The sequence below is a fragment of the Schistocerca nitens genome, chromosome 6 (genome assembly GCF_023898315.1).
Source record: "Schistocerca nitens isolate TAMUIC-IGC-003100 chromosome 6, iqSchNite1.1, whole genome shotgun sequence".
In the NCBI taxonomy this organism is placed as follows: Eukaryota; Metazoa; Arthropoda; class Insecta; order Orthoptera; family Acrididae; genus Schistocerca; species Schistocerca nitens.
The window spans coordinates 454,419,791-454,445,724 of NC_064619.1; the positions used below are offsets into that span (position 1 = coordinate 454,419,791).

Consider the following 25,934-nt stretch of genomic DNA (forward strand, 5'->3'; position numbering starts at 1 on the left):
TGGAGTGAGATGCTGAACTCAGGAGAATGGTGAGACATTACTATCATGCACTGTGGATCCTGGCTCATTCTTTCCTTGCAAAAAACGGACCATAATACCCTACATGTTGATGTGACATTAAAACTTAATCTTCCTTCCTTTCTTCTTTTTCTGTGCAAGAAACATTACAGTATAATAGTACTGCGACAAGCTGTATAGTTGTAACTTTTCATTACTAACCTGTATCTACATTTACAGTTAAATCTATGCTCTGCAAACCACTGTGAAATGCATGGCGGAAGGTACATCCCATGGTACCAGTTATTAGGCTTTCATCCCATTCCATTCAGGCATTGAATGCAGGAAGACTGGCCTTTTAAATGCCTCTGTCTGTGCTATAATTTATCTGATCTTTCCTCATGATCCCTATGTAAGTGATAAGCACAGGTTGCAGTAGATTCCAAGAATCATCATGTAAAGTCTGTTCATGAAACTTTGTAAGTAGGCCTAGGCCTTCTCGGGATAGCTTACATCTATCTTCAAAAGTCTGCCAGTTCAGTTTCTTTAGCATCTGTGTCACACTCACCCCCGGCTCAAAGAAACCTGTGACCATTCATGTCAAAGGAAGTGATTGATCTCAATGTGTGGCCGTGAATGTTGGTATTGATATCGGGAGATGTTTTTGAGCTATGTAGGCCAAGGGAAGTGTTTGATCCTAATTTATGGGATCGGGAGCTGCTGTTGAGCTATATAGGTCAAGGGATGTGATCGATCCCAATGTGTGGCTGTGAATGTTGGTATTGGTATCGGGAGATGTTTTTGAGCTATATAGGCCATGGGAAGTGTTTGATCCTAATTTATGGGATCGGGAGCTGCTGTTGAGTTATATAGGTCAAGGGAAGTGATAGATCCCAATGTGGGGTAGTTTATGTTGGTATTGGTATCGGGAGATGTTTTTGAGCTATGTAGGCCAAGGGAATTGTTTGATCCTAATTTATGGGATCGAGAGCTGCTGTTGAGCTATATAGGTCAAGGGAAGAGTCCGATTCCAGATGATATTGTGTTGAGTGGTGTTAGGGGAGTTTTGTGATGTTGGTTTTTTTCATCGTTTTGTATGGGGGTGGGTGTCTAAATTTGTTTATATTTATATAACAGAGGGAAACATTCCACGTGGAAAAAATATATCTAAAAAGAAAGATGATGAGACTTACCAAACAAAAGCGCTGGCAGGTCGATAGACACACAAACAAACACAAATATACACACAAAATTCAAGCTTTCGCAACAAACTGTTGCCTCATCAGGAAAGAGGGAAGGAGAGGGAAAGACGAAAGGATGTGGGTTTTAAGGGAGAGGGTAAGGAGTCATTCCAATCCCGGGAGCGGAAAGACTTACCTTAGGGGGAAAAAAGGACAGGTATACAATCGCACACACACACATATCCATCCACACATACAGACACAAGCAGACATATTTAAAGACCAGTGGTCTTTAAATATGTCTGCTTGTGTCTGTATGTGTGGATGGATATGTGTGTGTGTGCGATTGTATACCTGTCCTTTTTTCCCCCTAAGGTAAGTCTTTCCGCTCCCGGGATTGGAATGACTCCTTACCCTCTCCCTTAAAACCCACATCCTTTCGTCTTTCCCTCTCCTTCCCTCTTTCCTGATGAGGCAACAGTTTGTTGCGAAAGCTTGAATTTTGTGTGTATATTTGTGTTTGTTTGTGTGTCTATCGACCTGCCAGCGCTTTTGTTTGGTAAGTCTCATCATCTTTGTTTATATTTATTAATATTTATTAAAAACAAAGATTCCATGACTTACCAAACGGGAAAGTGCTGGTCGATTGACACAATAAAAAGACACACAAACACACACACAAAATTTCAAGCTTACGCAACCGACTGTTGCTTCGTCAGGAAAGAGGGAAGGACAGGGAAAGACGAAAGGATGTGGGTTTTAAGGGAGAGGGTAAGGAGTCATTCCAATCCCGGAAGCGGAAAGACTTACCTTAGGGGGAAAAAAGGACAGGTATACAGTCGTGCACACACACACACACACACAAGCAGACATATTTAAAGGCAAAGAGTTTTCAATTGTTTATATTTAGTTTGTCACCACCAAAAAAAAAAAAATTTCCCGCACTTGTCTCGTTAGTGTCATTAACCTTTTTGTGGAACGTGTGTGTGTTTGTTTTTCGATGTATCTTTGTCTTCATAACGTGTTTGTAACCACTTTATATGCGTCATATGGGAATCGTGGTTTATGGTTGTTTCCGCCATATTTGTGACGTGACCACAGATGGGCAGGATCAGACTCTTCCGTATTTCCTCTTCTGCTATGCACCATACGGTGGCTTGCGGAATATGTATGTAGATGTAATCTCTGATTATGTAATATGCATTATTTGTGATGAATGTTTTAGCTGCCTTTTTAACTGGTTGTGTTTTAATAATTATTTTCATTTCTTAAGGCAATTTATTATATAATTTTGTTCAGATGTAGATGTAGAAAATTATTTTTTGAAGTTTTTGTTTATTTTTGTTGTTAAATATAAGTCCAAAACTGCTCTTGTACCATGATTATGTATAGAACAGTTAGTAAAATACTTCATAATGTTTTCCCTGATAAGTGCATCAGATTGATAGATATACTCACTTGGTGCAGTAAGGATACCAAGGTTTTTAAACATTTCTTTACAGTATACCATCCACTACTTCTAGTTATATCCTTATTGCTATTTTCTGCAGTTTAAAAATTTTATCCAAATTTTGTGCCTTCGATCCCCAGAAAAGAATCCCACAGCTAAGAACTGAGTGTACTTAGGAATAATATGCCACCACAAGACTTTGCTGTTACAAACCTTAAGAGCGAAACATACAGATGACATTCTCTTTGCCACCATCTTTTGTATGTTCATTCCATGTTAACTGACAACCAGTATTCAACTTAGTGCTTGGACCCAATCTATAAATTCATAATCTATGCATAATGTGACAGAATTGTGTTCCCTATTTACGTTGAAATGCGTACTGTTTGTTTTCTTTGTGTTAATTTATTACATTCTGCCCAGTTGTAAACATCCTTCAGAGTTTCATTTTCTTTCTCTTATGGAAGTTCCACTACTTTATTGGTGTCTATGATGTTGCTGTCACCAACAAATAGAACTTTTTCTCCATGTCTTAGATTGTTTTAAAAGTCATTGGTATACAGGGTGTTTAAAGAGGAATGGTAAATATTTTAGATTTTAGGAGGTGATAGTATAGATGAATTGCAATAAAAATTCCCGTATAACATGTGTTGAATTTTTATTGAGTATAGAGATACAGCTGAGTTCAATGCATTTTCATTTCATGTGTTAATACACCAGTTGCTATGGGCATATTTATCAAATGTCAGCAGTAGAGTGTTGATGTTCATGTTGTGAAGTTGTGCTTTAATTTACATTGAAGTTTCCACTGTGATTTGTTGGCCAAATCTACTGTACTGTACCAAGTAAAAATGCTGCACGTATTTACACATGCTGAGTATGCCGACAAGGTATTTCTGTATAGCTATTATAATGGAAATCCTACTGCTGCTTGTAGAGAATATGGCATACGATTTCCTAACCGCAAACTACCAGATTCAAGAGCATCTACTCATGTGTTCAATACACTGTGTGACACTGTTATATTGCCCAGCAATTGCATTGCATCTAAATATGTAAATGAACAGGCTGTGGATGAAGTAGAAGACATTATTCAGTTGGTAGAACATAGTATTTCAACAAGCACATGCAGAATTTCTGCACATATTGATGTTCCACGTACAAGAGTTTGGCAGACGTTAAGTATGCACAGGTTCCACCCATGTCATTTACACCTCATCCAACACCTTTCAGCAGGAGATGACGGTAGACAACTGGAATTTTGTCATTGGATATTTGAAAATTGCCAGGTAATCCCATGTTTACTCCACTGATGAAACCACTTTCATTCATGATGGCATCAATAACACTTGTAGTTCACATCAGTGGTCTGAAGAAAACTGACATGCAATTTTGGAGACACATTTTCAAGAATACTTCTCTGTAAATGTGTGATAGACAACCAGTTGATTGGGCCTGTATGTTACCGCATCGCCTTATAGGGCCACGTTATCTACACTTTCTTGAAAAAGAGCTTCCAGCATTATTGGAAGAGATACCTTTGGGTACTAGAATGTGTATGTTCATCCAGCATGATGGGCTCCGACAGATAGTAGTCGTCAGCTGACACATCATCTAAATCTTACATTCCCTAGAAGGTGAATCGGTAGACGTGGGCAATTTTCTTGGCCACCAGTGTCCCCGAATCTTAACACCTTTGGATTTTTGCCTGTGGGGGTGACTGAAAGGCGAGGTCTACAAAGAAAAGGTAACCACAACAGTCAATTTGATTGTTCGGATTATTAGTAGCACAAACCTCATAAAAGAATGTAAAGACGACGTCAGAAGAGATACATGTAGTGTTATCAAGAGAGGTCAAAAGTGCATTGAAGTTGGCTGTGGAATTTTTGAAAATCAACTGCTAATTTCCTCATTTGTCATTACTTTAAGTTTGTTTGGTTAACATACTAATAGCTGTACCTCTGTACTCAATTAAAATTGGACATACATTATATGGATTTTTTATTTCAGTTCATTCATACTACCCTCTCCTAAAATATTTACCTTTCCTCCTGAAACATCCTCTATATTAAGAATGGAATTTAACCCAATTCATTGCCCTGAACACATATGTATGAATGGTTGTTATACTAAAATTTGTCATTAGCAGGTGTGTAAACTATATCTACGTTTAACACCCTGCTTTTCACTTAGGAATGAACCAATTGTTTTGTATTCCTCTTACATTAGTACTAGCTTGTTTAGTAGTATTTTGTGGTCAACAGTGTCAAAAACTGAGGACATGTCAAGGAATATGCTTGTAATACAGTGATCCTTGCTAAGAGCGCAAAGTACCACTTATGTGAATTCTGTAATAGCCAATAATGTGCTTCTTCTGATTCAGGAGCTAAACTGTGCTTCGGTAAATAGATTGTATTTCTTCATGTGACTCATTATACTGTCTCAACAGATGGTTCAATCATTCTTGAGTATGCAGACAGTAGTGAAACTGACCTGTAGTTTTCAGTACTCTTCATATTACCTTTCTTTCATAATGGCACCTCTTTTGTGTTGTCATGACCCGACATGTTGAAATATACTAACATTGAATTACGCCATCAGATTGGAGGTGATTTGAGGTCATCTCCATCTGCATCTATACTTTGCAAACCGCTGTGAAGCACATGGCAGAGGGTACGTCCCATTGTACCAGTTATTAAGATTTCTTTCTGTTCCATTTGCGTGTGGAGGGAGGGAAGAATGATTGTTTGAATGCTTCTGCACATGCAGTAATTATTCTAATGTTATCCTCATGATCCCTGTGTGAGCTATATTAGGGGGTTGTTGTATATTCCTAGAGTCATCATTTAAATATATATTCCTAGAGTCATCATTTGAAGCCGATTGTTGCAACTTTGTTAGTAGACTTTCTCAGGACAGCTTATGTCTGTCTTCAAGAGTCTTCCAGTTCAGTTCCTTTATTATCTCCATGACACTCTGACATGGATCAGACAAATCTGTGTTCATTCGTGCTGCCCTTTTCTGGATACGTTCAATATCCCCTGTTACCCCTATTTGGAATGGGTCTCACACACTTGAGCAATATCCTAGAACCGGTTGCACAAGTGATTCGTAAGCAATCTCCTTTGTAGATTGATTGCACTTCCCCAGTATTCTACAGGCAGAGCCTATGTGATCATTCCATTTCATATGCTACTAAGTGTTACACTCAGTTATTTGTCTGAGATTCCAACAGTGACTCATTGACATTATAGGATGTATGTGGTTTTTTTATGAAGAGCACAATTTTACATTTCTGGACATGTAAAGCAATTTGCTAATCTTTGCACCACTTTGAAACCTTGTCAAGATCAGACTTAATATTTATGCAGCTTCTTTCAGACAGTATTTCATTATAGATAACTGCATCATCTGCAAAAAGCCAGTTGTTACTATTAATAGTGTCTGCAAGATCATTAATATACAACATGAATAGCAAGGGTTCCAGTGCATTTCCCTGGGGCACATGTAACAATGACTCTCAATCCAAAATGATATGCTGTATCCTCCATCTGTTTCTGGCACGCGAGCAACTATGTGCGAGGGTGAGATGGTGATGGAGGTCAAGCTGAGAGTTTTTTTTTTTAGGTCTCTGTGTTTGGAGACAGTACAAAATGACACAGATGTCAGGTTCGGGAAGTAGATATGGTATTAATATGGAAATGAGACTCTGAGTAGGCTTTTGATGTGCTTTTAATGCTTCTTCGCATATTTACATGGTCATGTTAAAGAGCAGAAGTACTGGTTTATAACTTCAGTCCTGGGACCTGCTTGATGTAAATGTAATACTCAGATGAGGCTTGTAATCCCACATTATTATTAGATTTGCCAACCAGTTACTAGAACAAATGGCCGCACTGCTCTCACACTCTATTAGGAGTACGATACGTACAGTAACGTCTAAAGATGGCGTTTAAGATCAGCCAGTTCCTGTTGCACATCATGGTGAAAGTATGAACCAAATATAGATACATGTTGCCAAATATACAAAGGAAACCAGTCTAGAGATATGTGTAGACAAATGTACAAAGGAAACACCTAACCACAGTTTAGCAATACCACACATTAATGTAATAACTACAATTCGTTTTTAGTGTACAAACTTAATTGTGCATGATTCTTCTCACCCACATAGTTCCTGCTGTCGACTGGTGATTATCTGAAGTGCTGGTATTGATGTATAGTGGGGCTATACTTTGCTGCTAGCTGGAACTCTCATCCGTTTGTTGATTGGGACCTGTATTTACGGTGTTTGGACCTGTTTGCATATAGATTGTACAGGACTGTGTTTCCTTTTGCATTCAGTTTGCAGTCAGCGAAGGTGACGTCAGCAGTTTTTTCGATGCATACTACCACATACTGAATTGGCGAAAGCAACATGAACTGTCTGGACCTAAATCCAAGTTTTCAAGGCTTACTTCTGATATGTGTACCTAAATGATTTTTATAATTTTTATAGCAGTCTTTCATGATTTGGGTCTTTATGGTACGCATTTGGTACTCTGCCTGAACATGAACTAAAGGACTCATTTATTATGTTTGTTAATGGCACTTGTATGCTGTCTGTGCATGCTTTCAGAACATAGACTGGAACCTCAACTATACCTGCTGACTTTGAAATTTTTTTTTCTGTATTGTCTTCCTGATTTCAGACTCTTGTTGTGAGAAACATCTTCATTGTAGTTGCCATGTAAGTCACTATTGCGTTATTGTGCTGCTTCTAATTTATAAATTAACCTAAAACATCAAAATAAAGGTTTCCGTGTAACTACTTTTTTTTTACATCTACAGCCATATTTTGTAAACCACTGTGTCAGTTACAGTGCACTGTAGTTGATGTAATCTTGTCCTAATGGTCCCTACTGGAATGGTACAAAAGGGGTTGTAATATATTCTTATAGTCATTCAGTTTCTTTGTCATATCTCTAACAGTCTTCTATGGGTCAAACAACACTCTGACCATTTGTGTTGCCTTTCCTTGTTCACATTCAGTACCCCCTGTTAGTTGTGTTTGTTACAAGTCCTGTGGTCATCATATACTAATTTTTTATTTTTTATGAAGTACACAATTTACATTCCTGAACTTTAAAGCAAGTAGCCATTCTGGGCCCCACTTTGAAGTTTTATTAAGATCTGATTGAGTATTTGTGGAAATTGTTCCAGAAAATACTTCATTACAGATAACTGTGTCATCTGCGAACTGTCTGAGGTCATTATCTGCAAGATCATTAATATCCAGTGTGAACAGAAAGGCTCCTGACAGACTTAACTGTGGCACATCTCCGGTTACTTCTACACCTGTTGATGACTCTCCATCCAGAATAATATACTGTGTTCTCCTTACAGAAAAATTCTCAGTTCAGTCACAGATTTCTCTTGATACCCCATACGATCATACTTTTGGTAATAACCACAAATGTGATACGGAGTCAAATGCTTTTCAGAAACTCAGAAGTCCTGATCTACTTCACTGCCTTGATGCGTGGCTTTCAGCATGTGATGTGACAAAAATGCAAGTTGTGTTTTACATGATCAATGTATACCTTATTACATTTGAGCTCAGAATATTCTACAGCAAATGGTTGTCGAGGATAGTGAACGGTACTTTTGTGGTTCACTTCTGCTACTCTTCTTGCAGATAAAAGTGACTTGTGCATTCTTCCAACCACTGGTTGCAGTTGTTTGCTTGAGGAATCTGTGGTAGATTATTGTTAAAAGAGGGGCTAACTCACCTGTCAATTCAGTATAAAATCTGACGGATTCTATCAGGCCCTGGAGCTTCGTTCAGTTTTCATGATTTCAGCTGTTTCTCAACACCACTGACACTAATATCTATGTCAAACAATGGAAAGTCAAGGTTGGAATAACAACTATATTGCAAAAAGGGTAGATTGCTACTCACTGTATGGAGGAGATGTTGAGTTGCAGACAGACACGACAACAAGACTGCTATAAGTTTAAGCTTTCGGCCAAAGGGCCTTCTTCCAAAATAGAAGATGCACAGACACATATTCAAAAAAGCATAACTGACACACACGTGACCAGTATCTCCAGCTGCTGTTGCCACACTGCAGATTGCAGCTGTACCTGATGGAAGCAGCAATCTGGTCAATTTGTGTGTGTGTGTGTGTGTGTGTGTGTGTGTGTGTGTGTGTGTGTGTGTGTGTGTGTAGGGGGGGGGGGGTTAAGGAGGGGTCTTGGGGCAGGAAGGGTGAGGGTTAGCAGGGTGAAGTGGGGGACAGTAAAAAGACGCTTGTGGTAGCATGCAGGGACATTGTGGGAACAGGGTAGAGCTGCTAGGTGCAGTCAGAAGTTTTTGTGTGTGGGGGGGGGGGGGGGGGGGATAGCAGAAAAGAAGAGGAGCAGAAGAGTGTAAAAAGACATTGGGTGCATTGTTGGTATAGAAGGCTGTGTAGTGCTGGAGGGGAAGCAGGGAAGGAGACGTAACTGGAGGACAGGGGCTAGTGAAGGTTGAGGCCAGGGGGCTATGGGAATGCAGTATACATTGTAGGGAGAGTTCCCACCTGTGCAGTTCAGAATAGCTGGTATTGACAGGAAGGATCCGTATGGCAAGGTGGTGAAGCAGTCATTGAACTGAAGCTCACTGTGCTGAGAAGTATGTTCAGCAACTGGGTAGTCCACATGTCTCTTGGCCACGGTTTGTTGGTGGCTGCTTCTTGTGAACAGACAGCTTATTAGTTGTCATGCCCATGAAGAAAGCAGCACAGTGTTTCCTGCTTAGTTTGTAGATTATGTGGGTGCTTTTATAGGTTGCCCTCTCTTTGGTGGGATAGGAGATGCCTTTGACTGGATTGGAGTATGTAGCGGTGGGAGGATGTATGGGACAAGGTTAGCATCTAGATCTCTTGCAGGGATATGAGCCATGAGGCAAGGGGTTGGGAGCAGAGGTGGAGTATGGATAAAGAAGGATATTGCGGAGGTTCAGTGGGTAGTGGAATACCACTGTGGAAGGGATGGGAATGATAGTGGGTAAGATATTCCTCATTTCAGGATATGGCGAGAGACAGTCAAAAGACTGGCAGAGAATGTGATTCAGTTGCCACCATTCTGAATGGTACTGTGTCGCTACAGTTCTCCTTTGTGGCCAGACAGTGGGTGTGTGGGAAGTGGTAGGTGACTGAAGAGAGAAATCAGACGAGGTCTGATTCTGTACAAGGTTTGCAGGGTAATTTCGGTCTGTGAAGGCCTCGGTGAGATCCTTAGTATATTTGGGTGGAGAGGGACAGCTCATCGCTATGGATGTGATCTCCGTGGCTAGGCTGTAAGTGAGGGACTTGTTGTTATGGAATGTGTGGCAGCTGTCAAAGTGAAGGTGTTAACAGTGGTTGATAGGTTTGATAAGGATGGAGATACTGTTGTAGCCACCTTTGAGGTGGTGGTCAACATTGAGGAAGGTGGCTGGGTTGAGGATGAACAAGTGAAGTGAATGGGGGAGAAGGTGTTGAAGTTCTGGAGGAATGTGGACAGGATGTTCTCACCTTCAATCTCCATTGAATCTGAAATAGGTGATGGGTTTGGGATACTGCGAGGTTAGAAAGGGTACCTGTAGATGGCCCATGAATACATTCGCATAGGGTGGTACTATGTGGGTGCCCATTGGTGTGCCACAGATGTGTTTGTGGAAGATACCTTCAAAGGAGTGGTGATTACGGTTGAGGATATGGTTGGTCATGGTGACCAGGAAGAAAATTGCAGGTTTGGCATCAGTCGGTTGTTGGGAAAAAAAATGTTCAGTAGCAGCAAGGCCATGGGCATGGGGATGTTAGTGCAGAGTGGGTTTACATCAGTTGTGATAAACAGGGTGCTATGTGGCAAAGGAACAGGAACTCAGTAGAGGAAATGGTTGATGACTTCTATATAGGATTGTAGACTATGGGTAATAGACTGAACATGTTGGTCCACAAAAGGGGAGATTCTCTCTGTGTGATACAGTATCGGGTCGAAGAGGCATGCATGGTGGTTGGGTTTATGAACTTAAGGAAACATGTAGAGGGTATGAGTGCAGGATATGACAGGGGTGAGGAGGATTTGCAGAGGGTCTGGAGATTCTGTTGTATTTCTAGAATGGTGGTAGCTGGATGAATCTAACAGCTGGCAGAGTCCCTCAGCCATGTAATCCCTATGATTCAAAACCAAATGGTGGAGCCTTTGTCGGCAGGTAGGATTATACTGTTGGCATCAATTTTTGGGTGGAGGGTGGTGGTTCTTGCTGCAGATGTAAGGTTGGTTTCCATGGTGAGGGATTTGGGCAGTGATGGAGAGGCCAGATTTGAGGTTAAGAAATTGTGGAACATTAACAGGGGTGAATGGGGGGCAGCGGGGGTGTATCACGGTGGCTGGGTAGTGAACTGAGTCAGCCAGGGTTCAGTATTGGTTCTGAATTCAGTCTGATTGGTACAGTTGGCAGCAGTAAAGTGTTTCCACTCTAGGGACTGGGATAAGGAGTGAAGGTCTTTAGCAAGTCCAGCATGATCGAATTTGGGAGTGGAGCAAAAGGTAAGGCCTTTGGAAAGGACTGAGGCTGCTCTGGGACTGATACTGCTGGAGAAAAGGTTCATGTGTACGTTTCAGATCTGTTTACTGTCTCAATTCTGTATAATGGTGGGTGGGGGTTTCTGAGAGTGTGGTAAATATAAAGTCTGCAAGGTGGAGTTTCTCGGCTATAGGGGGACGTGGGGGAGGTTTGGAGGCTCTTATAGAGGTGGTGGATAATGGTCGTCGAATGTGGGAGTAGGAGATGAACAGCTTGGAGAATTTTTTGAGGTGGTGTTGTGCATGCTGCTCTAGTTCCTGCAGGACAAGAATTCAGTGTGTGAGATGGGATGCAGGAATTTGGGATGGGAAAGCATGAAGATTTTATGGACGGAGAGGAGGTATTGCAAAGAGGCTTGGGCCTGATTTACATGAGTTTTCTGGATGAGGTTGGTGAGGGATATGGAATGACCGAATTTGAACAGATGGAGGTCATTGTGGAAGGAGAGGTTGCAGCCATAAAGGTAATTTGATGGTTTTGGGGGATTCCATGAGCTTGGCAACAAAGCAGGAATATTGTGTGAGACTGGGTTCTTGGTAGGGGTAGGGAAACTTCTGTGTATTGGTGCAGATGGAAGATCAAGGATCCATATTGGTGGGGGGGGGGGGGGGGGCATAAAAATTTGTAAAAAGAAGTAGGAAAAATCTCACAAAAAGGACAGAGTGGGTGAAAAATGGGGAAAAAGGTTCAATCTGAGGGAGTAGGACCAATAGTGAAAGGCAAAACTAAATTGAAATTGACTTGAAAAAACAATGTTTTCAGAGAGTAAAGTGAATAAAAATTCAGTAACAGTTTGATGCAGATTGGTGGATGGGTGGGTGGGTATGTGTACAACTGGATTAAGTGAGGTTAGTATGTGGATGTTGGAATAAGGAGAGGTTGGGGGAGGGGGGGTAAGTTTGGGTTCAACAAGTTCATGTGGCACAGGAATGTACAGAAACTAACAAATGAAAGTATGTGAGAGTGAGGTAGGAAGTGTGATCTGTGTCAAAGTCCAGAAGTAATTATATAGCAGGGACAGATATATAGGATTAATATTCCATGCTAGAATTCCCATTGTTTAATTTTCTGTTTCAGAATTATCGTTTCAAAAACTTGTTGGGATACTTTCAGAATTTATCTGATTTCCGAACTGGTGGTTAGGTAGATGGGACCTAAGAGTACAGGTTAAATTTCACAGGACTTTCCCTTTTATATTGCATCATTGTGCACAACTATATTTCATTATGCCACCACATACTTTCATTCACTTATCATGATGATATTTATTGAACGCTATTATATCATTCTTGTGCCATCTTGTCTGATCATTCAACATCATTCTTTGCCATCTACTACCCCTGTTTCATATATATCTCTTAAAATACAATTTTTAGTGCACTGTATGGCTATTTTTATGAATTACACTAATAGATGTCCTACTTACCTATGTTTCAGCAGCGTACATATCATTCTAGTATATACAGTCTCTTTTAATTGCCTCCAGATGTGTTCTTAAGTTTTACCTCGTGTTTACATTTTTTAATTTGTCTTTAAGATGTTTTCATTTGTGAGTGTTTGGTCGAGCAGCTTGTAATTTAATTGTAGGCATAAATTAATGTTAATGACGCTATCAAGGAATTTGTGGATTGTTTCCTTGGGTTTGATAGGTGATAATCTTTGTTTATGGTTGGTGGGCATCATGGGAGTTTCTTTTAAAAAAATAGGTGAAGATTTTTTTTCAGTACCATATTTTGATTTGAGTTTAGGTTACTTGGTATCAAGGACTTTGTTCTTACAATAGATGTCAAGTGAAGTCTTCAATACCAGCTTTTGCAGCAAGTTATGGTTTCATGGTTTTTCTGGACTTCATTATAGGTTATCTTTTATACCAGAATTTGCAGTGAGGTATATTCGTTTGTTGGTATTGTATAGTTTGGTTTATCTAAAGGTGACAATACTGAACTGTGCTCTTTTTTTGTGGCCTTTATATAATTTTGGCAGTATTGATTTGTGCATATTTTTTGTTGTTTCTTCTCACCCAAAATCCCATAATTCTTGTGGGTGTCCCATTAGTTTCATGTTCTTCTTCAAATTATGATTAAATTTTGAACTTGTTTGCATTTCTTAATTATACTGAATCTATTACATTATTGTCACAATATTGGATGGAGGTGATATGGTTTTTGTCTGCCATCTTGATGACATCATGGGTCAAAGCTGATAGCCAGTATTGGACATTTTGGCATTTCCTCTTTTAATAATATAATTATTTGAGGAGTGCACATAGAGTACACAATTAGTAAATTGTACTTAATGAAATGGTCCCCCCAGAACCATGTTTGTTTAATTTTCCTGACATACACTTAGCAAAAACATCTGATCTCTCTGGAAGACATTTCTACTTTCTGATGCTATATTCATACAAAAATCTTCTAGATTTAATCAATTACCCTCTCACAACTGGAGCAGCACTTTAAGAAACTTACAGATTTGTAACTACAATCTACAGACTACCACAGACTAGATTACTAACTAGGTGCAAAGCCTCTGCCTCCACACTTTTTTTCTTTGCAGTCCCCCTTAGCTCTATTTTCTTCGATTCTTAGTGTTTTTTTTAAGCAACTTAGTGGAACATTGTTTGTATGTCTCCTGATTTAATTGTGGGCTTCTGTTGCTATCAGAAGAAAATTTTCATTGAATTTTTCTCTGAGAATGTGGCATGTGAAACTGAAAACACCATTTATTCAATTATGTGTTGTCATTCAGTAGCAGACAGAAGAGCTGTGTAAATCTTCAGAAATAATAATATAAAATTGTCAATATTTGTGACACATTTTAAGATCTTAATTTTTTTTCATTTCAAGCCTCTTGGAGATGACAGTGCCTCCAACAGTGTGAGTGGCTCCGCTGTCCCAAGCCCTGTCACTGTCACTCATGATGCCACAGAAGAAGGAAAAGAAGATAAAAAGCCTCCTGTTTTTAAACATCCAAATTTCCAGGTAAGTCAATGTCAGATGTTAGTGACTCACTGTGTTATTTGTGAAATTGTGCAAATTTAAAAATCCATGCACACAATAACAGCCAGTCTTCCAAAGAAGATATCAGGTTTGTTTTGCTCCTAGATAACACAGTTACAGTGTACCAGTATTTTATGACATTTGTAAAGTGAGATTAATTGTGGTTTTAGTGAACAGTAATGATCGTTGTTTTTCCCCTGTACTTGTGTTCATGGGCACTGCTATACCAGCCAAACAGTATTGTTTTGTTTCTAAGAAATTTTATGAGAAAATAAGTGTTTCCTGGAGAAATTGTTGATCTCATTAACAAACAAATAAGAGCTTGAGAAGTTTTTATTGGTAGTCACCATATATTATTTTTGGTTTACTCTTCATGATGCATATCCAAAGGCTCAAGTTTTGCAGGCAGCAGCTGACTTTTATCAGGTTTGAATTGATGATACCGACAGTAGGACATGTGCAAGCTTTATCTACTAGGTGTGAAAAACGGTGGTCCAGGGGTGGGATGGAATCAACTAACCACATAGGATTTCCCGTCTAGGCATTAGGTTTCCACACTCCCCATTGCGTTGCACACACACTGCAAATGGGAGAGAACTTCAGATGAGATTGTGCATACTTTTTAGATGTTAGGATCCTGATGGTGCTGATATAAGAATTTACCAAGGAGATGTCATCAGAAGTTGTTTCTGGTTTCTTTAAGGCCTGGGTATAGTCCCAATTAAGGATATTCTCTGAAGACTGTTATCAGATCCCACATTTTTCTTCTATTTTATTTTTGACTACTTAAAAATAGCTGATAAAAGTAAATATGTCGCACTATCTGATAATAATTGTGTCGTGTACGACTTTAAAATAGTGGTATCTGATACGCCCTGTGGGACTGTGGTCATGATAGATAACTGTTATTACTTTTATAGATAAGCTTAATGCAATATGCTCTTGCTGAAATTTGGGATTCAGTATGATCCTTATTGCAAGTTATCCTTAGTGCAGTGATATGCTTCAGGCAGTACATTCCTGTATCTGTCATTCAAACCTTTTAGAGTAAACCACCAACTATGAATTCTTTTATTTAGGTGACGTGATCATCTTTTCTTAACTTCAAAAGAATGAACTGTTGAATTGTATCAATTCTTTATTATGCAACAAGCTACCCTCTGTTTCAAAGATATCAATGCGTAGACAGTGGCACAAAAGAAATAATTTCAGTATGTTTTCCAAAATTGCTTTAGAAAGGTTAGGTATGGGCCATTGAACAACTTGATTTTGTGTGTTGTAATATTCAACCAGGCTGGTACACAACATATAATTCTTGCACAACATGGTTCTGTATTCAACATAACACACAAAGAAAATATCTTATTTGGAAAAATAAGTTAAAAGAAGCTTGGCATGTTAGTAGAACTGCCTCTTTTGAAGAATCATCCATGATTGTGTAACTATTGAAATCGAAGAAGGTTGTACTCTGAAGTCAAAGAATAAACAGAAATTGTCAGTGCTGAAGCACAGCATGTCCGGCAGCTGATTTGTAGACACTTTGACACCCACAGCAAAATCAGAAACACACACAGCACTAACACAGCAGATGGCAATCTTGATCAGTACATCATCTGCCCCAGGGGAATCAAACCATCCTCCAAAAAACATGTGATCCAGATCTTGTGCATTCTGGAAGCGGATCTGCCTTTGTTAGTGTTGATGCTTGCCGATGAGACTGGTTCCATCATGCATAAGTTGGTTCCATCTTGCATCAGTCAGCAGTACAGTTTGTAACATGTGCACTGGTTTGACTTGGTTGATGGAAAGTGTAGAGGATTTGCCATTTACTGTTACGTCTGCGTTTATGTACCACTTTGTAAGAGACGGTGTGGAGCTATGTAAGGTGGTTGCAGAGAGGGCTTAACATGAACCGTGCATAGCATTATGTGCATGCATGTTTCCAAGTCACGATGCACATAGTTGGGTGCTGTACTGTGTCTCAATGCTTTGCGGGGCAAATGCATGTTGTATGTTATCTCAGCCGACGAGTGTAGTCTGGCTGGTCTTGGTTAGAAGGCTCCAGGGAATTCACATGTGTTTCAGAGACCAAGTAGGACAATGAGTGGAGCTGTCATCCAATTAGTTTCATGACATGTCAGTGCTGCTTTTAGGGAATGGTGCCAATGTTCAATAGTGCCGTTGCTCGCTGGGTGATAACTTGTAGTTTTGTGATGAAAAGCACTGCAGAATTTGGCAGGTTGGACAAATAGATTAGATTAAAATTGGCAGGAGCACTCCATTGTGAAATGTATCAGGAAACCAAAACGAGTTATCCGACTTGACACAAAGGCAGACGCTAGAGTTTGTGCTGAAATGTTGTCAACTGGCACTGTTTTCAGTCAGTGAGTGAAGCATTGTTAGAAGATAGGGTTGTCTGTTTGACGAAGGTAGATGGCCTACATCGTCGATATGTACATGTGCAAACTGTGAAGTTGTGTCAGCGAAGTCTCACACTGGGGCAAGCACGTGATGAGATACATTGCTGAATTGGTACTGGATGCACGTGCCAGACATTTAGGCCAAAGAAGTTGTTTTGAGACCAGGCGAAATGGTGACGTGATGCCAGTGTGGCACAAGTTACACAAGCTGTCAAAAGCACCTCTGTGGAATGTAGTTGGTGAAATGCGATGAGGCTTTCCACTTGAGATATCACAGTACAACTTAACCCTTCGCACTCCGTAGGGCAGACACAGGGCGGCTCCGTGCGCTGTTATTTAAATCACCGCCGCCTTGGTAGCAGTGCACCGCAGAAATTTGCGCAGATCTCTTTGTGGAAACAATGTGGCCGCTGGCCAACAATTGGGGTATACATTAAAACAAAATGTGTGCTTCCATTCATATAATTACGTAAGCTTTTACGGTACAAAACTTTCCATTGTGTGGTATTTTTTGAAACACTCTTCAGGGTGGAGAGCTGGGTTTCGTGAGCATGTTTCGCAGTAATACACAGCTTCATGCCTGCCACCTTTCTTTTTTCTGTCTGAGCACACTGCACAATTCTTATGCTTGTTCCCAGGAAGCTTGTTGATAATGTGCAACTTTCCATTCAAGTGTTCCTCTTCATCAGAAGTTGAACGACGTCCTCGTTTCTATCCTTGAGTTCTTTCTTCGACAACTAATCCTCTTATAACACTTTTATGGAATGCTTTGTGAGACGGTATTGTCAAGTCGTTTTTCTCACAGTGGTTCTTGTATAGTAAATAGCTGTTTACAAGTCCTACCTCCAACAGCCAGAAGTATAGTTTTAGCCACCACTTGAGACTTTTCATTAGAGAACCGTAACTGGAAATAAAATTGTCAGATCGATCAGCTCCACCCATCTTTGAAGTATAATCAATAATCACATTTGGTTTCTTTATTTCTTCCCTTTCCTTTCTGTTTCTCCTTTCTATAAGCGACACTGAGTTATTGGCTTTTGTAGAAAGCATGAGAACTGTTCGTTTATCTTGCCATGCCAGAACCATCATTTTGTTGTTGCGGAGGCATTTTATTTCGTGCTTTCTTAGACGCAGAGCTCCTTTCTTGATTGCAGCTGGAAGGTTTTTGTGATTGGCCTGAATCGTTCCTGTGAGATGCATGTTCTGTTTCAACAGCTCATCAGCTAATGCAACACTTGTATAAAAATGGTCAGTGTACAAATGATACCCTGATTGCCCTGTCGCATTTCTGATATTAGCTAGCAGCTGAAGAACTATTCTCTCAGAAAAATTCAAGTGTGGACAGATCAATGACTCAGTTGTTACAGCGCCAAAATAGGGTATCAAACTGCAGATATAACCATTTGATGAATCCGAAATTACATAAACTCTGAGTCCCCATTTTGTTGGTTTTTGAGGATTGTACATTTTGAATAATACACGACCCTTGAACGATACTGTAGATTCATCAGCAGCTAAATACTGATATGATCGATAAATTTCGAGAAACGTGCCAGACAAGTAATTCAGTACATTTGTCACTTTACTCAGACGTGACTGAACCTGACTGTTGACATGTGTAGCATTCGTCGGATTAGAAACATGAAGTGCCCAGAAAATTTGCATAAATCGTCGGTGACTAAAACAGTCTCGAAAGAAGTTGGATGATTGTAACCATTCTCTTGAAAAAAAAGTCCTGCAAGTTCTTACACTTCTGTAATGCCATATTCAGTAGCACACCATGGAAGCATTTCATTTCTTCCATGGTAACATTTCTCCAGTCCCACCATGCAGAATGTTGTGGAAGTGGTGTCACTTTACAAATTTTTGATGTAGCATACCTATTCGTTTCATCTGCTATTTGTTGAAGTAGGTTATCTGTAAAAATTAATTGAAAGAATCTGACGGGCGATGATGGAACAGAACTACTGTCTGTTATAAAACCACACTTTGATTCGTCAAAAGGAAAATCTGTGAAGTCAGTGTCAGTGTCACTCCACATTTGCCACGAATCCTCTGCTGAATCACTAGAAACATGCACATTGTCACTGTTTTCTTCATCATTGTCACTCGAATTGTTTTGAAATGAATCACTATCATAATCAAAATCATTTTCACTCTCATTTTCACTTAGAGATTACTCTAAAAGATGTAAAATCTCTTCCTCAGAAAGGACTGTATGTGAAGAACTAGCCATTTCGAGCGCATGGACTTGAACGTAATAATTACAATCTTTGACTTAACACAGCTGCTACTGTTTGACACCAAGTTAACACTAGTTCTCCTAGATGGCAGCACACTGCAGCAATAATGCCTAGTAGACTCAAAATGCGTCTGAGAGCTTCGAAAAGTCATGTCGAATGAGGCTCGACATCGGAGTGGAAAACAAATTTTGCGATGTCGAGTGGCACTCGACATTGGAGTGGAAAGGGTTAATATCTGCACCAGGAACGTCGACTAGTTGCATCTCTAAGGTTGGCGATGCATCACTGAAGAGACTCTGGAGTTCTTGGTCTGTATGTTATGTTGTGCCTTGACGAGTTGTGTGAAATGAATGGTGGTTGACAAACTGCTAACGCAAGAAAGACAATCAGCTACCACATTGTTGATGGCCAAGATACACTTAATATGGGTACTGAACTGGGTGATAAATTCAAAACAGTTGCATTGACGTGGTGAGCAACTGTATTTTTGTCAAGAGGCATAGGTGAGTGGCTTACGATCTGTGAAGATGGTGAACTCTCTGGCTTCTAATTGTGGGCAAAAGTACATTTTTCCTAATTGTGGGCAAAAGCACATGATTGCCTCATACACTGCAAGAAGTTTTCCGTCATATGCGCTCCATTTTCTCTGCAATGGCAACTGGTTATGCGAATAGAAAGTGACTGACCACCATGGCCATCTTGTAATTGTTGCAATGCTGCACTGGTAGCAGTCTGGCTTGCATATACTGCTAAAGTAAGGGATGCATCCAGTTCAGGGTTGCCAGGAACATGGCATTTACTATGCCCTGTGGTATCACTTTGAAGACAGAGTTCATTACGTCTGTCCACAGTATCAGGGTATTTCATTTTGTTTTTGGACCAGCAAGTGCTGCAATCAGTGTTTTCTGTAATTCAGCTGAACATGAATGGCGGTGGTAAAAATTCAGTGTGCCCGAGAAGCAGCATAATTCCTGAACAGTGTTTGGAACATTTGGTCATGATATATTAAGAATGGCTTCTAATTTTTCTGGCAGTAGTAGTGAGCCTGAAGAAGAAATTTGGTGGCCCAGAAAGTTGAAAGACTTCAGTTAGGTGTTGTTGGTGCTGTCCCACAGTGGCCAAAAAGACAAGGATGTTGTCCAGACAGGTGAAATAGAATGGTAGACCATACAGTACTGAGTCAGTAAACCTTGGCCATGATTGTGCAGCTTTAAATAGGCCAAATGTCACAAAAAAAAACCTCAATTAAACCAGATGGTGTGATAATGGGTGTTTGATGGCTGCCCTCTTCTGCCACAAGAATTTGAGTGAAGGTCTTAGTTAAGGACACTGGACTTGGTTATGTCGTGTAAAGCATAACTGTAATCCCACAACAGGGATACTGGATACTAGGCTGGCACTGTCTGAGCATTAAGTGGTTTGTAGTGACCACACTTCTTAGGCACAAGATGACAATGACGTACTTGACAGTAGGATCGCAGTTATTACTGAAACAGTTGATTTTCAGTAGCACAAGATAGAGAGGAGATGATCATGGGCTACTTGACAGTAAGGATGGAGCTATCACTGAAACTATCAGTTTTCTGTTATATCATTTTTTTCCATGCCCCATTAACTGGTTTCAGAAATACCAATTTTAGGTTTTATTTCTATTCTCTCTTGCAATAAACTTAAAAATTGAACAAAGATTGAAAATTTTCGACTGTCTCAGTTTCAGGACAGAGGGAATAAAAATATTAAATATGCAAACAAAAGAAAATTTAGTCCATCCCCCATTCGCTGCTTTTCTCGAAAAATAATAAGTTGCTGAATTAAAAAAAAAAAAACACTGTTGTCCTATTGATTCAAATTTTTTTGAACTCTGCTAAGAAATCACATTGTAATTGGGGATCATATGATTATTTGCAAGTTACAGATAGTCAGTGCTAAATGATGAAAACTGAGGCTGAAGTGTTAATTTGAGGTGCCATCTGAGTCTAACGTCTTATTTATGGATGTCATCCCGTCGTCATTGGTGATGGATGGTAACCTGGTGGCATGATTGGCTCTAGCCCATTCACCTCCCATTTGTGGATCCTGTGCTCTGCATCGGAACCGGGTTGTCCTTTTGAGAGCTTCCGGTGGCATCTGCACTTTTGTCTGTACATATATTGTTAGTGCTTGGATCCCATTTCATACCCAATTGGAAGCAGTTGCCATTCAGGTCCCCTTGGACTCAGCCATCATGGTTTGTAGTCTCTATCTACCTCTTGACAGGCCATCTACATCTGCTACGCTAACTGCCCTCTTTCAGCAGCTCCTCCCCCTCGTCCTCCTCCTTGGAGATATTAATGCCCATCATCCTTTGTGAGGCAGTGCTTCTTCATCTAGTCAGAGGGCTCCTTATTGACCACTTCCTTCCGGACCACAACCTGTGCCTTCTTAATGGGGTTCCCCTACTCATTTTAGTGCCAAGTTGGTTCTTTCTTTGTCATTGATGTTTCGCTCTGCCAGCGTTGTCATTCCCCACTTGATGGGCCCCATTTGCCATCAGCCAGTTCCATTGTGGAGCATGGCCATCACCAATACTATCCATAATCGTCGTCGTGGCTTGCAACTTCTTAAGCGGTACCTGTCCTCTACCAGTCCTATTACCTTTTAACTTCTTTGCACCAAAGCCCATTACTTAATCAAACAGAGCAAAACGGTGTGCTGGGAACACACTGCAACCTCCAAAGGTGTCAGGGGCAGTCTTCCATTCCGGCCCTTGCCCTTCCAGGTGACCTTTGTACAGATCATCAATTCTCGTGGAACACCTCGCAACCTATTTGGCGACGGCTTCAGTACCAGCCCCCTATCCACCTGCCTTCCTCCTCCAGAAACATTGGGCTGAAGCTTTCCTGCTTATGTTTTATCCCTTGTCGGAATCCTACAATGAAATGTTTACTGAATGGGAGCTTCTTGTTGTCCTCTCTTTTTCCCACGATCAGCTCCTGACCCTGATTCCATCCATAACCAATTGTTTCAACACCTCAGACATCCACAACGCCACTATCTCCTGCAGGTGTTTAACTGTATTTGGCTCCTCTCGATGGAGGAACACTATTGTGGTTACTGTCATTTAGCTGGAATGGATCTATCGTCCCTTGATAGTTACTGTCCCATCAGCCCGACCAATGTCCCATGCAAGTTACCAGAATGAATAGTGGCTTGTTTGCTCCTTTGTGTCATTGAATCTCAAGACCTTTTGTCTCCTTACCAGTGTGGCTTTCAGGAAACCACAGTTTGCAGGCCTTTTTTCAGTGCCACCAACTTGTCGCAGTTTTCTTTGATCTTCGTAGCCTCGAAGACCCAGCTTGGTGCTATCACATCCTTCTTACTCTCCATGAGTGGATCTTCCAGTCCCGCTCCCAATTTTTATTCGCCTGTTCCTGTCCCACCATTCATTGAGAGCCCAGGTTGGCACTGTTCTCAGCTCTCCATGCAACCAGGATAATGGCGTTCCACAGGGCTCTAATTACTATTAGTGGACTTGTGGCCTGTGCTGGACCGTTGACCACACCTGCTCTATATGTGGATGATTTCTGTGTTTGGGCTAGCTCCCACTCGGTGGCCTCTGCAGAATGACAGCTCAGATGCCATCCGGAGTGTTTTCAAATGGATACTCTCGCACTGTTTTCAGTGCTCTCCCCTTAAGTTGAGGGTGCTGCATTATGTTGCCATACTACAGTCCATCCTTATCCGGAGCTCTACCTTAATGCCCATGCTTGACCGTGGTCCCCCAGTTCTGTTTTTTTGTGTCTTCTTTTTAACAACAAGCTTACTTGGTTGCCCTCTGTCCATTGTGTGAAGTTTGGCTGTTTACGTACACTCAGTGTTCTTCACTATGGTTGTCAAGTTTATGGACCAGCAGCCCCATCCACATTGCTCCTTTTGGACTCGTTTCTCCATTGTGTTATCCGTTTAGCCACAGGTGCCTTTCGCAGTAGCCCTATCAATAGTCTTCTGGTTGACCTGAGGATCCCTCCCTTTTGATTCAGTGGTCCCATCTCCCGGTTTTCTATGCAGGGTATATACGATCCGGGAAAAACGGGGGTATCTGCCCCGGGTGAAAATTTCAAGGGGTACGGGGGGCAAAATCATATTCCTGAGGAAAAAAAACTTATTTCACAAAGTGCCTAGCATCCAGTGCACATTGGTCTATCGATTATTCATATGATTTTGAAACACATCCCTGTTGCTTTTTGAACACATTCTATGTTGACTTCTGAATAAATCATAAGTTGATTTTTGAATGCGTGCATAGTGTACATGATGTCTCTGCCAGGGGCATACCCATCGCTGCTAGAATAAGCTTTCCTACAGACAAAATGGGACGGGGCTATACGAGCTTTGCGGAATAAAGCCAAACGGGTGAATGCCTGTCACTGTTTGTTGAAGTGGTTGACTGGGTTTGCGAATGATCAGTATTGTTATAATTACAAGTGAAAGCCATGGATTCAGATTACCAGAGTGTAAATAAACGATTAACAGGAGTAACAGGTAAGAAAGATTATGTGTTATCTTCTCGGTGTATCCAAGAAAATGAAATTTTGACAAAGTTTTTGGCCAGACTGCTACACTGTAAGTAAGGGCTAGTTGTATAGTCCCCGGCTAGCAGGCACTTAAGTTCTGTTCTGGGAGTAGTGCAGAAAATGCGTTGTATGAACACATAATAACACCTAACCGGAGAATAAACGCAGGATAACTAATCCGGTGATTGTGGCAGGGTTAGTGAAGTTAAATAGAGAATAAGTTTTGACACTGGCAGGAATAGTTACAGAATTAGTGATGACAAGATTGCTTATTGGAATGAGGAAGGAGAAGAAACTAGGACATCAATCAAGTTATGGAAAAATATGACAGTTCCAAATTTATATAAAAATTTCATACTGCTACTTTTTGATCTCATGCTTGAGAAGCTGAAGTGTATGATGAAATGTGAAACTATTTCTAACATAAAACTTTTTGCTTGTAGTAGGCCTAATAGGCATTTGATATTGGTACTTCATGGATTATATTCTGTCATGTCATGAAAATGACCATTTGTTACAAAACAGTCTTGTTTATTTGGTGTGTACTACAGTTGCTGCAATATTAGACAGGCCTCAGCAGACAGTGACAAAATACACCTAAACAGCTTGAGAAACCACACCAGTCTCTGGTACTATTTGTATTAAACAGCTTTTTCAGTATTAGACAATGACACTTCGTTTTTTCATGCAGCAAAACGTTTGACAAACTTTGACGAGGTAATAGATTTATTTGCAGAAAGGAAAGCATGCCATGTAAAGCCATAGCAAGATTAGAGAGAGAAAAATGCTAGGATTTCAGGATTGAAGAAATGTGTTCTGTCTTGCTTGTCTCTTGTCTTTACTGGTTTTATGTATCCTATATTTAATTTTATGTCACACAAAACAGCAAGTTATTAGCTCATAGGCAATAAAGAGTGCAAATTTTCTGAAGAGTTCTATTTTCTGAAGAGCTCTTGCTCTCATGGTTACAAATAATCCCATCCAGTATTAATTGCGAGCGGTTCCTTTAAAAAAAATAAAAAATTAAAAAAGGTACAGGATTTCAAATGTATCAGACTCTTGAGAAAGATGTCCACTACAAAATGAACATTTTTTAAAAAGTGGATGTAATTTTTGGCGTCCTACCTCAAATGCTGGAGGATGGTGGGGTCGCCACTCTAGTATTGCCCTGGTTCAGAAATATCATAGATCCGGGACTGTTACACAGAACAGGCTGAGTTGTAGAGGGCAGGTGGGTAGTCTCCACGTGACTCGTGTTTACATTTAGTGATTTTGCTGTTTCCTTTTCGTTTATTGCTCCCAAGTCAAGTGAAAACAAAATGGACTATCAAGTGAATTAAAATGCATTCACATAATTAGGAAGGCTAAAATAAGTCATTAGTTTCAGATTTGATTTTATTTCCACATTTCTGACAGTCAAGCATTAATCACCTTGCAGAGCGTGAAATTATTTTTGTCGGTTTGCTAAAGAAATTTGGCTTTCATTAATCTTTAAAGAAATTTGGCTTTTATTAATCTTTTCTGCTGAGGCAGTCAATTTATTTGAAACGAAGTATTTAATTCCACACGATTGGCTAGTTTCAACTGTTTGCTGCATTTCAAGTGCACATTTTCATCTTCTAGCATGTCAAGCATTATGCCACAATAAAGAACCAAACATGAGATTAATACAGTACTGGTACTCTAAGAAAATTTACGTTCAAATCTGGATATACAAATTTGAACTTGGAGCCGAATTATGCATTTTATTATGGTTCACGAAATTCCGATGCTCTTGGATCATCCTCTGATGTCTTGTTTCTTTTATGACATAATGTAGGATCTTTTAATGTTTTACATGTAGGAACATACAGGCTTCCTACGTCATCGTAGCTGCACAAGCGCAATGACACCTGTTATCTGGTGCTCTCTGGCAACTGCAGAAATGAACCTATTTCTAACAGTTTGCGCGAAAATATTGTCACTGGTGGTTTAAAAAGCATTACTTTCAAAGTGAATTTCCTTTTACGCAAGACAAACAATGTGCGAGAATGTATGATGAATTTCTTATATCACAGAGCATTTGACTCTCATTTAAAAATCAACCCTTTGAGGATGACCATTAGAAGAATTTCGAGCCCTGACGATCAGACATTTATGTCGTTATTAAAAATTTTACTGGCATATTTGTGTGATGTATCTTAAAGTGTAACATGCACATTGTATGTTACAACTTAGATTCTCTTGCAGCTTATTAACTTTTGAGACCAATGTTATATGTGAAAGCTTTTCTTTTCTTGTAGCAACACTATGTATATTCATTTAAACCATTAACTCTTTCTATTTGTGTGGTTGCACTACTTAATAGTGATGTTGCTATTGGCTGGCTATATCATGTGTCCTAGGCTCAGAATATCTGTCATCATTGGCTGGTGAGATCACATGACGTGAAGTATGATTGGCTTACAAAAGCGAATCGCAATCTCGATTTCGAGCACCCGTGCTCTTCCCCTTCCCCA

General features: G+C 40.1%; 1 protein-coding gene across 2 annotated transcripts in view; it reads left to right on the top strand.

The window, feature by feature from the left end:
- Window positions 1–25,934, top strand: part of LOC126263153 (INO80 complex subunit C) — an 89,728-nt gene that overhangs the window by 2,752 nt on the left and 61,042 nt on the right. For both annotated transcript variants that reach the window (XM_049960186.1, XM_049960187.1), the window contains exon 2: window positions 14,068–14,202. In XM_049960186.1, the coding sequence (XP_049816143.1) occupies window positions 14,068–14,202 (135 nt within the window). The remainder of the gene's footprint in view (window positions 1–14,067; window positions 14,203–25,934) is intronic.